This window comes from Taudactylus pleione, unplaced genomic scaffold, assembly GCF_031769625.1.
Source record: "Taudactylus pleione unplaced genomic scaffold, aTauple2 ptg000046l, whole genome shotgun sequence".
Taxonomy (NCBI): Eukaryota; Metazoa; Chordata; class Amphibia; order Anura; family Myobatrachidae; genus Taudactylus; species Taudactylus pleione.
This window is the reverse complement of record NW_028284448.1, coordinates 6,769,195-6,782,399: the sequence shown is the minus strand read 5'-3', so window position 1 is coordinate 6,782,399 and position 13,205 is coordinate 6,769,195. Positions and strand designations below refer to the sequence as shown.

Below are 13,205 nucleotides of genomic sequence, written 5' to 3'. Positions count from 1 at the left end.
CAATGCCGAAAATCTCGGCAATGTAAAGCGAGGGGCGGGGCCATGATGATGCAATCGCACTGCCATGCCCCCGCACCGCCCACTATTGCCACCACCACGCCCCCTGCAGCGCCGACCTGGCTGCCCCCTGCCAGAAAGTCAGCAAGCATGGTGTAGACTCCATGCGGGCCCCCTCCTCTCTGCATTGCATTGTGCGCAGGTCTCCGACAACATGGCTCCTGCGCAGTGTTCCCGTGAAGTATGTACTGCGCATACACAAATTTCCAGGAAAAAGGCCGTCACACCCTCTTTTACCAGTGATTTGTGCTGCTGCAGCTCCTACACAGGACTCCGGAAAGGTACAGTAAGTATTAAACATTGGTACACTACACACCCTGCACCCATTATAGATATGCCAATGGTGTGGAGTATGGGAACAGAGAATAAGGGATGACTTTTTTATGTGAGTGTAGGTGCAAGTCAACTAATGGTCATTTCCACAACAGTGGTTTTTTGTCCGTGACCGTGGGACCAGAGAAGGAAACCATAAATTAAAAATCATATTTAATATATGACATAAAAGACTTTAATATTGTGCACTTTATATTTTGAACTATTCATCTTTAATATTCATCTATTTTGCTAACAACTGTTCGCTATTTGTCAGTGGAACTCTATGCAAATGAGAAGCTGAAAAATCATGCATCCAAGTAGAAACAAAAGATGATCTCTATTATTGTATTCTTTTCTGGAAATGAAGAGAAAAGTAATACCAAATGTGTATGACTACTTATAGTACAATATAAACCAGTGTATTATTTAATATTTAAAATTACAATGTGGCAACTAGTGCAAATGAAGGGTGAACTGTAATATAAGGATGATTGTCAATATGAAACCTGGGTGAGCGTTTACTCTGGTTTATAACTGGACTGTAAGGTAATAAAGGACATTAAATATAATAACCAAGGTGTTGCCAAGTATGTGGATGCTTCACCACGTTCCATTGTGAATATCGGGGCCCTGTAGTCTTTACATGCTGCGCCTCCTGCAGAAGGGACATGTGTACACCTTCTTGGGGACGAGACAGCACCTCCTCAGCATCCTGTGCCATCCCCTCTCAGTGCCCCTGTATACAATGCCTATTACATGCATGATGAAATAGGCAGTAGGCATGTTTATGTTGTTAGAGAAATACAGGAGACAGGCATGTGCACTTGTTTGCTGTCATATTGGTAATGATAGTTGATGATAGTTAATTCATCCTACAATAATGGATAATGTAAATCCACTGGGTGCAGAATACTGAAATTAAATGCATTAGTACTCAGTTGTTGCCTCTAAAATCTGTGTAATTACAGCTTGAGACATGGCTGTTAATATGTTGGAGTTCATGAAGAGATTGAGTACTATGATTAAGCGGTTCTTTTATATATCATATATGATCTTATAACATTTCATTTTTTTGTTGTTGTGTTACAATTATAAGTGCGATGTGTTTCTAACAGCAACTACTTTATATTTCTGCTTTCCTGTGACATACATAACATTAAACCACAATGCATAATGAATAATCGCTCTGGTTTGCCTTAAAGACCAAGTACAGCCACTACTTGAAATTAATAAATAATAAAGGTTGTGTATTACTGAGCTGAATAAATAACCTGAAATAACTACATGTTTATGATTAAGTGTCGCTCATGCTCTCCGTCACTCTTCTTCAGTTTGTTAATATATTTGTCAACAAAAAGTTAATACTGTAATTTTTACTAGAACTGCAAACAGAAATATTGTCCATGCTACAATACAGTGTAGCTTATACAGTGTGTATTTGTCAGGGCTGTTCCTACTCAATCATTTCTAAATAGCAAATCACAGCATACAATTGGTAGATTTGGCCAGTTGGCCTTGTGAAGTCATGGGGCCCTAGCTACCAAAGTCTTCCCCATCAGCAGAACTTTTGTCATAGAACAGATGACTTATCCCCAAGCTTTGTGCACACAAGGCCACATAGGTTCTGGCCTTCAGCAGCAGAGCAGCTCTATCATCAATTTTATTTTTCATTTTTAATTATGCATATTAATCATTTATTATTTGACTTTTATAAAAATGTAACCATAGTTACAATAAGAGCTTTACCATAAAGAGCTATGGAATTAGATGAAGGGATTATCAGGCAAACAAGTAAAAATGGTCTTGGGGGCAAAGATGTACAGCCCTGGATTTCCACTGGTAAGAACTCTAAATACTGTGCACTAGAACATGAATGCTTGTAAAGTAAATGGGCAAGTTCAATATAATGTACACATACTTGTGGCAGGACATGCACATGCTCAGCAACAACACAGCAACAAAATGCCTATAGATGTCTGTATGCAGGCAAATCTAAGCTCATGGAAGAGCATAAAGCCCCTTTAGTAGTTGTACCTGGAAGTGACGTGAGTGAGGGCGGAAGTGGAGATTTCTGCCCACACTTTCCACAAAAATAAGAAAGTTGGCCCCTTGCGGGCTCGCTTCACTCGCTATGCTGTGCTGCGGGCATGGTGGCTCGCTTTGCTTGCCACAAGAATATATTCCCCCTCTATGCCCACTTGGATGGTAGGGAATGACGTTGGACACTGGCAGATGACATCTACAGAAGGGGATCTATCTCTACCCCTAAGGCTCAATCCACCCAGACAAAGATCACATAGGAACATTGTGTGAATTAGGTCTGGACAGCAGGGCTGTTGCTCCTGTGAAAGATCATCAGAGCAGCCTACAGACAACACAAAACTAGATATGACAAACTGACAGAAATATGTATTACCAGTTTAAACTTTGCAAAAAGAATATTTAATGACTCTGACATGCTGATTCAACTACAAAATGTACAATTGAGGAGTGTAAACCTTGAACTGTTTCAGAAGGTATAATAAGCCAATGTCCCTCAACAAATACCACAGTTATACCGACTGATAAGCAAGCCTCCAGTGTGAGAACTTAGCTACATCAGTGAGATATGGCTGTGAGGTTGGATATGTGAAGAAATTGAATATATCAGAGTTTTGAATGGTAACTTTGTGGCAGTGTGAATAGGACATGAGAAAGGGGTGTAACCAGTAAGCGATAGAAGGTCATGAGAGAAGAAGAAAGATACAGACACAGGAAAAAAGGATCCAATCCCCTTAAAGAGCCCTGATCTTACAGCGTAAGAGAAAACCATTTTAGTAGTTCTGGCAATGAGCCCAACAAGAGAGGAAATACATAAAGTGATAACATGCAATGGATATCTTATCATGCCTTAAAAGCAATATTAAGATAAACTATGTAATGCAGGTTATAACTCTTGCCTTCCAACAAAAAAATAGCATAAGACTTGCATACTTGTGAACTCTCCCTCATTGTCAGGGAGACTCCCTGAAATAGTAGCAATTTCCCTGTCTCCCTGAAGAGTCTAGGGGGTCATTTTACTAAGATTTGAGTTTGCTCGAGTTAGCATTCTCTGGAGAGTTTAGGCATGTTTTTCTACTCGCAAATTTACTAATGTCAAACTCGGGAGAGAAATCTCCTGTGCTACAGGAAAAGTCTGGAGAGTTAGCAAACTCTCTTCATTTCCCATCGGCCAAACTCAACTAACTTTTCAATAGTGTAGATAGGATTCGGGAATTTACCAAGATGAGAGTTTCAAAACTCTCATGAGAAAGGGCAAAACTCATGTCCAAATTTGTGAAATCATTTCAATTCCCTGTGAGCTGCGAGTTTGGCAGAAACATACACAGATCAGTGTGAGCCATGTATGTTTTTGCCTGTAAATAGTTAAAAAAGGGTTAAATGTGAAAGAAAAATGACGTAGGGTCCCCTCCAAAAAACATAACCAGCCCTGGGCTGCTCAGCCAGTCCTAGTTCCTAAAAATATGGGGGAAAAAACAAGCAGGGTTACCCCATATTTTAGGAACCAGCACTGGGCTGCTGAGCCTGTTCTGGTTTTAAGAATTGGGGGGAAAAATTGCGTAGGTGTCCCCCTATATTTAAAACAAGCACCGGACTCAAATACGGCCAGGGTGTAATGCCACAGCCAGGGGACCCTATCACCGGGTCACCCCAGCCAAAGCATTATCACTCCAAGCCAGTCAGCACAAGCCGAGGATCTCAGGGGAGCTTGGGACACCCCCAATATAGGGGTCCCCCTTCTGCCGTGCACCCCAGTCTTAGTCTGAAGCCCGGGGCTCTTCCTCACACCCCTGGGTTCCACGTGGGTACGGGGGTAATAGTAGTGTAAAAAGTAAGAAACTATTGTTTTTTACCGTGAACTACAGGTGCCAGCATGCCTGCCCTTTGGCACTTGTGTAACTACAAGTGCCAGCAGGTGGCCAGCACCCATAACCCCGCTGTAAAAAAATTGCAAAAAAACCACAACACACACACACTGTAGAAAGTACAAGTCTCCGTAGCATTCCGGGGCCTTGGCAAAATAACAAACTGGCATCCGGACAATACACTTATATTATCAAGATATGTGTGTGACCATATGCACCGCTAACCGGCTCCTGACTATTTAGCCCATGTGTGAACTGTCAGGAGCCGACAGCCAATCAGCGGCCACCGGTCTCATAACTACATCTCATTGGTTATAAGGCACAATGATCCCCATGGCTACATGCATTTTCTGATAAGTATCAGTGTGTTTTCATCAACAAGTAGATCTTACTAACTGCATTTGGGCTCATTACAACAAAACATGACCACAACAAAAAATGACAATACAGTGCCCCACTGAAGGGATATAATACCACAATTCAGTAAAAATGTGCAATGATGTCTGTAGTCCAAATTCTCCAAATCACACGAATTGTTAGTCCTCTCCACAGTGTCAGAGAAGCCGTCACATTTTCACAGTGTAGTAGATTTTGATTCTTTCTATAAGATACAATAGACCCAAGTTCTAAACCACGAATAGATTCTCTCTACTGTGCCGATGAAGTCTCAGGAAAAAAGGAAGACGGGCGATCACCCAATTTTAAGACACGCCTCTCAAATGTAGCAGTACACGTCCATTTCACAATCTCCCTGAAATGCTTTTACAAAAGTAGGAAAGTATGCTTATAATGTATCATAATAATGCTTGTAACGTGGAAATCTATGGGAATAGAATGGACCACACAAATAGAACAACGTAGTTTAATTTCTACTTTGCAGAAGGATAAGCCTCTTTCAAGTGATAATGAAAACACAACTACTTCAGATGAGTTACAAGTGTGACCAGTTTTCAAGCAAAAGTCTGCCTATAGACCTGGAGTACAAGGCATATTAATTTATGTATAGTATACACCTCTGGCAATTACAGTTTTGTGCATGCATGCTTACTGATCCTCATACCATAACAGTGTGGCTATAGAACAAATACAGGATCCTATTCCTATAATGGTGAATGCTTGGCCACAAGCTCTAAAGGTTTACTTGCCTAAATGCTGTTTTAGACACCTTACACACAGGTGATCATTTAACTTATAAAACCCATTTTTAAAGATGATTAAAGCTGCTTTGATGCTAATAGTTCAAAATAATGTAAGTAAAGTAGGCCCAATTTCTATCAAACGCTTGGTTCAGTATTGCCAAACAATAAAGAATGGGTAAAAAAGGAGGTTCTATGGGAAACATTCCTTTAAAATACTGTGTATGCTATGCAGTGACATGTGGTGAGGTCAAGGGCTGGGGAGGCACCCATGGAGATGGGTCTGAGTATTGGGAGCCTGTCTCACCCCCTACTCACTGTAACTCTCCCCTCACTACACTAAGCTTCCGTGTCCATTGATTCTGCTACCTGCATCACTGTGTCTTCTCTTGCTGCTGCCAACTGAGTGTCGATCTCAAAACACTTCAGTGCACTTCCTGGTCACATGACACATCCAAGGTGTTAATCAGTGCTCAAGGTATGCCCCCATACTCAGAGGCATGCCTCTATTAGCTCTCTTTCTTTGCAGCTTACTGCCCATGGTGTGGCCCCACCTCCAGTTCTGCAAGCAGTGTCTGACTATACAGAAGTGAGGCTGAGCTGTTGCTGCCTCATCTCTCATCTCCCTGCAGTCCCAGGGAGCTCCACAAAGCTGGTGAGTGTTAACTATAGCAATTATTACAATAAGCTAAGAAGATGTTTATTAGTTAGATATCTTTTTTGTATTATTATAACAATTTTTATATGAAATCTCAGGAGTATGACAGGAGAGGCTCTCATCAAAATTATTCACTTTTCTAAAAGGCAAAACCTCAACATCACGGCCTGCCAAATCCTTATTATCAAAATACTCTCTTAATCTCAATTTACGTCCCATTTTAAAAAAATCAATAGACCATTGAAACGAGTCAAATTTACACATGGGAATAAAAGACAGACATTTTGAGAGTAAGGATCTCTCAGCTACAATCAGCTGTTTTTAGAAAAGTGAGTAATTTTGATCCTCAGTCGTTTAATCCAAGTTTAAAACCATTCTTACGGTTGGTTGATTCTGACTGCAGACAGGCACACTGTGGTGCTAGGTTTTTTGATAATATCAGTAAGGAGGAACGATTGGCTCTGAAATCCCTGAAAGAGGACACCTCTATTGTCATAAGAAATGCAGACAAAGGTGGAGCTGTGGTTCTACAGAATTTTGATGACTATGGGGCCTATTCATCAACACTAAAATAACGTTTTTAAGGACATTTTCCTTAAATAACGTTATTTTGGTATTCATGAACAGACTTAACACAGGAGATATCACAGATATCTCCTTGCTAAGTCCCCCTGCGTTAATTTCCACACTCCCCATACATTAGTATGGGGATGTGGAAATTATGGTATTCATCAAATTCCGAAAATTATAAATTTTCGGAATTTGATGCAGTTACTATTCGCCACTGTGAGGTGGCGAATAGCAGAATCCACTAACCTGTATCAGCGTGTGCAGGTCCCCCGACGAGTCCCTCCGGCGCTCTGCTCCGTCCTCAGGCTCCGGAGGCTGGTCTGTCATGTGTGCTCCCCAGCAGAGCACAAGAAAGTTTAGAAAAAGAAAAAAAAAAATTTTTTTTTTCTAATCTGTCATGTGGTCTGCAGGGAAACCACATGACAGACCAGCAGGACGGAGCCGGAGGCTGCTGCGCGGACAGGTAAGTCGGGGGGGGGGGGGAAGGTGAGCGGAGGGGGGAGGGGGGTGGGGGGGTCGGGGGGGGGTACGAAACTTACCGCATCTGTAGGCAGTGCTGCGCATGCGCTGGTTTTACAGATGTAACAGCGCATGCGCAGCACTGTTTCCAGACGCGATAAGGTAGTGTAGAGAGGGAAAAGTATGTATTTCCCGAAAAGCTGTCATTGCAAAAATGACAGCTTTTCGGAATAGATACTTATGGAGAGGTGGAATGATGAATTCCACCTATAATTAGCTCGAACTCCATGAGAGTTCTAAAGCTAATTATCTCCATTGAATTTTTACGTTTAATGAATAGGCCCCAATGATAGAGAAATCAGATCCCAATTATCTGACACTAGAACCTATTGTAAACTTTAGTTCAATCCAATGCCGAGAATCAAGAAGGAAGTTGATGCCCTGATTGATTTGGCATTACTTAATGCTTGGATTGATGAGGAAGTTGCCTCCTTCACTCCCCGATTTGTCCTATCTTATATACACTCCCAAAAGTGCATAAATCGATGGTAAATCCACCTGGTAGGCTGATTATTTCGGTGAGAGTGTCTATTCTGCAAACAAATTGCACTGCAGCCTTTTGATAAAACTACAGATGCCTATATTAGGGACACTGGACATTTTTTTTCATATTTAAGAACTATAATTGATCTACCAACTAACTATGTATTGGGTACCCTTGATGTGTGCTCATTGTACACGGTGATTCCACACGAGGCTGGCATTGAGGCCATGAGAGAAGCCTTACTCTTAGGCCCCTATGCAGGTCCACCTATTGAATTTATTCTGTCACTTCTCAGAAATGTGTTAGAATCTAACCATTTTATGTATCAGGGTGAGTACTTTTTGCAAGTAGCGGGAACTGCTATGGGTTCGAACCTAGCGCCCGTGTACGCTAATATCTTTATGGACAAGTATGAACGTACCCACATTTGGAATAACTATAGTGATAAATTGATTTATTACAAACGGTTCATAGATGACATAATTGTCCTATGGAAGGGTGACACTGAATCCTTTGTGGATATGGCACAATGTTTGAACAAACTTGATGGCCCAGTTCAATTCACATATTCATGTAATAACTTTGAAATCAACTTTTTGGATGTGACTGTCTTTAAGGGTTCAAGTGGTTTAGAATATACTCTGTACACAAAAGAAACCGACAGAAACACTCTGCTATGGGCTACGAGCCATCACCCAGTATCTTTGAAATCAAATTTACCTATATCTCAGTTTATCAGAGTATTGCGCAATAACTCTATTCCTGAGCGAGCTGAGTTACAGCTACAGGAATGGTGTGATAGATTTGCAGCACGTGGATACTCCATGAAGGTAATTAAAAGAAGCCTCACCAGGGCTAAAAAGATTTTTTCACAGGACTGTCCTACTCGCCGGAAGATTGATTCAAATATGGTGATTCTGAGTACTAGGTGTGATTCGAATGTACAACACACGCAAAAAGCTATTAGGAAGTACTGGCCTATTGTCTCATCAGACCCAGCGTTTAAGAAAATTTCAAAAAACCCTCCCTTGTTGAGTGTGAGAAGGGACCCGAACCTCAAGGATGTCCTGTTACGCCCAGATATGCGCCCTAATAAAACTAATGACACTCATTGGCTTCTTAAACGCAATGGTTGTTTTAAGTGTTTGAATTGTACCACCTGCAGAGCACTGATTACAGGACAATTTTTCTGTCACCCACAGAATGGGAGTAAAATTTTCCTACAACACCATCTAACATGTTTATTGGACCATGTGATATACTATTTGGTGTGTCCATGCGGACTATTTTACGTGGGGAAAACGATTTGCACATTCCGGGAACGGATGTCACAACATCGATCCTCTATCAGACTGGCTTATGCCACAGGGAGTTCTGATAAACCAGTGGCTCAACATTATCTAAAGGTGAAACATCAAATTTCAACACTACGATATATGATTATTGATTGGGTTGCACCGGCACCTAGAGGTGAAGATTGGGATTTGATGCTCCTAAAAAGAGAAGCAAGATGGATCCATCGATTAGGCACACTGGTGCCCAGGGGCTTGAATGAGGTAAATCCTCTGAATATTTTTTTATGATTTTTTTGAGGTTGCCCTATTAGGGCTAGTGACAGGTGGTGTAAAGCCTCTCAAGGATCATGAGATATGATGATCTATATTTTTGATGAGGTTTTAGTAGATTTTTCTTGGACCTGTTGACCTATTGTATTGTGAATACATTTTTTAATATGTATGTTTAATGTTGTTTGTTTAGTTCGTTGCTATGTATTTACAATGGTGATGATGTTATTTCTATGTTCCCATGATTGGAATTTTGCATAGCCTCCCAAACACCATAGCTGCAGCTTTTCTATAGCATATTAGTATTACTTCCATCCTTTAGAGAGTGCGCTATTGTTTCCTTTATTATACCCTGCAGTTTGTACCAGTACTGCTAAATTAAAACTATACTTATAGGATTTTTTGACTGTGCACGGAAGGTGACTCCCGGTTTAGCGCAGTGGTGCGTTCCACAGTGTGGAACGCACGCGCATATTGTTATGCCAATGGATGATGCAGGTGCGTCATTTCCTGTGTTCGTGACATGTGACTTCCGGCTTGTATGTCAGCGGAGACACACGTGGAGTGGTATCATGGCGCTGAGCTGATTAATGCTGATTAATAGTGAGTATAAGGATATAGTAAGACTATTACCTGGATTAATAATAGGACATAAGGTTGGCGCGAATAACGCAGTGTTTGGGGGCGTATCTTGTCCCTCTTATGGGTATTTATGGCGGCATGGTGGTTAGATATGGTTCTCTCTGCTTCTGGAGTCTTGGGGTCTTGGGAAAGGTCCTGCTGTGGGACTGAAACGTCGACTTACATCATGGAATAAATACTTAAAAAAAGAAAACTTCTGTTCTGTTGATATACTAGCCTGGTGAGTGCTCCCTTACATGGAATATATTTGTGGCAACTCGTGAAAGTTTTTGCTTTTGGATTGCTAGTGGGACTTGTGCACCCCAGTAACAACAATACGGTGGAGTGTGTGCAGTTTTTTGCTTCTACTATATATGTAAATATATATGTATATATATATATATATATATATAAAAAAATATATATATATATATATATATATATATATCTCCCGCTCTGCAGTCAGCATCTGTACATGAACTGCATGGTGGAGGTAGATAATAAATCCCATGCTTGGGAGTGTAGTGAGAGAGGGAGAGTGTCCTACCTTAAAGTGTACGGAGTGATTGGAGTTTCAGGACAGTAGTTGCTGGGAGGATTGAGCTGCTGGCTGTGAGCAGGCTGCCTCACTCTCCCTCGGGCACTCACTGACAGCCATCCATTTAATAATTAAATGGATGGCTGTCAATGGGAGAGATGTATGAAGCACAGACGCAGTATCAGCGCACATAACGTACCGCTTCTCCCCAATGTATGATCGGGGGGTCTGGGCGGTAAATGACAGGGGCGCTATACGCCCCTGTCATTATCGGCGCTGCTATCTACAAGATAGCAGCGCCGATAGCCTGGGTCATGTACGAACGGTCAGATTGCCTGACCGTTCGGCCCACTGTAGCTGTCGTTATGGACAGCTACAGCTGGCGCTAGCTTATCCCCGCAGCAGGGACATGGCAGTCCCTGCTGCGGCGGCTGACGGCTCCAGGCTGCACGCGGGGATCTCGCGATACTTGCGAGATCCCGCGCATGCTCAGTGGAGCCGGCCGGGACAGAGACACAGGGCATCAGCACTAGGCTGGTGCTGTGCCGCATGATCAGAGCACCGCTGTTTACCTCCGCCGATTCCGCCAAGCAGCCTGCCTGACGATCTCATTGCTGGCTAGCCGGCCGCCGCTACACACAACCTCGCGGTGGTCGGTCATGACGTCCCATGCAGACACCACCCCCAGCATTGCCGGACTCGCGAATGCACGGCCTGAAGTTTAAAATAAATAAATAATTCCGGGAGTTGATGCATACTTGTGGGGGAGCGGGAGGCTTAATTAAAAATCGGGAGCCTCCCGCTAAAATTGGGAGGGTAGGCAAGCATATTATTATACTTAAAAAAGGGAATGGTTACATCACATGGTGGCGTGACACATTCAAAGTGATAGGACACCACCAACTTCCCCCTCCTGTAAAGACCTATGAATTGCAGTGTCCACCATTGGTAGGGGTAACGTGAGGGATGGCAAGCAGTCCCCTCAAATCGAGCAATGATATATACATATGTACACTGAGCACTCCTAATCATCCATACCTCCTAACATAAAACCCTTCAATGATCTACTCAAACCACACATAGATCCACCAAAATCACACACATTATCACAAAACCAATTGGTACAGTCACATCAAAATAGGGACTGCTGGGATGTATAAATTGTATGGATATAACTGATCATATTTTAATACTAGTACACTGATTATATTTTAATACTTGTAAGTCATGCAAAGGTAAATAAAACAATTTGTACCTGATGGTGGTTTCATGAAAGGAGGAGGAATTAAAGGTACCACAATTGGCATATTTCCATAATTTCCATGATTTCCATGATCCTTTGATCCTGCTGGTAGTTCTGCAAGCCCATTTCCTGAAGCAAGCCCTGAATAATTTATATTTGTATTGAATGGTGAGATAACACTGTCCTCTGATAGTTTTGGTTTTGGCAAATAATTTTCTGAAATAAAATGAAAACAATAATTAAAATAATGCATTTTTAATCTCACTGTTATACTGTTATCTCACTGTTATACATTAAGCACTTCCTTTCTCTTTCTCTACCCTCTCCCTCTAAGAAGACTACCATACATACAAGAGGCTGTGATTTATTATCGCTGTAAAAATAACTGATTATAACAGCTGGAAGCTACGGCGGCAGGCATTATTCTTGGTTCTTTGGTCATTTATACATATATATTACTAAATTATTATGAGAGTTGTATAGTTTCTGTATGTGTGGAAGGCATTTATTTTATACTTTGAAATATGATTTTGTATTTTTCTTTTCATGTGCTTTTCTTCTTTTAATGCGCTTGAAAAAAACATACATTTTTCAAATACTTTTACTTATTTCATAAATGTTTTTTCTTTTTATTTTGAAGTCTGGAAAATAAAAATGTTCATGTATAAATAAATTGGTATTGGTCGCAAGCTTTGGTGTGTTCTTTATTATTCAGCCACATGTAGCAGCATGGAGATGTATGCATGCATCATCGTCCATGCCCAAACTTCACATGGAATATATACAAGCTCTCGCTAAATGCGCGCGGGAGGGTTAGGTTTAGGTAGCATAGCGGGGTTAAGGTTAGGTTTGGATGGGGGGAGGTTAGGGTTAGGCACCCCTAGGGGGAGAGTTGGGGTTAGGCACCACTGGGGGGGGGTTAGGGTTAGGCACTAGATGGGCAGGGTTAGGTTTAAGCACTAATGGGGAGGGTTAGGGTGCGGGCAGTGGCGTCCCTCCCCTCGATGACACCTGGTGCGGCAAAGCTGCGTGCCCCCCGAAAAAGGGGGCATGGCTTAAAAATAGGTGTGGCTTCAGAAAGGGGGCATGGCCTTGCAGGCCGAATCTGGTCCCCGGCCCGTGTATATCTATGGAGTGGTGGGGGGTGCCAGAAGTGCAGGCACTGCAGGCTCTCTCACTGTAACAAGAGCCGAGCGCTGCACTTAATTCTACAGTGCAGCACCCGGCTCCTGTCACTGAGGGGAAGTCTGCACCTTGGTGTCACACCTCGGCGGGTGACACCCGGGTGCCGCCCGCACCCCCCCACACCCTCCTTGTGACACCACTGGGTGCGGGGAGGGTTAGGGTTAGGCTACAAGAAGACAGGGTTAGGGAGGGAAGGGGGGAGGGTAAGTATATTTTCCCGACCCCTGTCGGTATACCAACCATCTGGACAAGAGGCATCCCGACAGCCGGCATTACATACCTATTCCCTCTAACACATTACCATGCACTATCAGTGCATTACATTGTACTGGAAAAGAGCAATGCATGTAGAGTGCATAGAAAACCAGTTAAAAATGAATCACCAAACTGACTCTAAAACTACTTTTTT

General features: G+C 42.3%; 1 protein-coding gene across 2 annotated transcripts in view; it reads right to left on the bottom strand.

The window, feature by feature from the left end:
* SOBP (sine oculis binding protein homolog) overlaps positions 1-13,205 on the bottom strand; it is a 212,192-nt gene that overhangs the window by 125,673 nt on the left and 73,314 nt on the right. For both annotated transcript variants that reach the window (XM_088460445.1, XM_088460446.1), the window contains exon 3: positions 11,624-11,827. In XM_088460445.1, the coding sequence (XP_088316571.1) occupies positions 11,624-11,827 (204 nt within the window). The remainder of the gene's footprint in view (positions 1-11,623; positions 11,828-13,205) is intronic.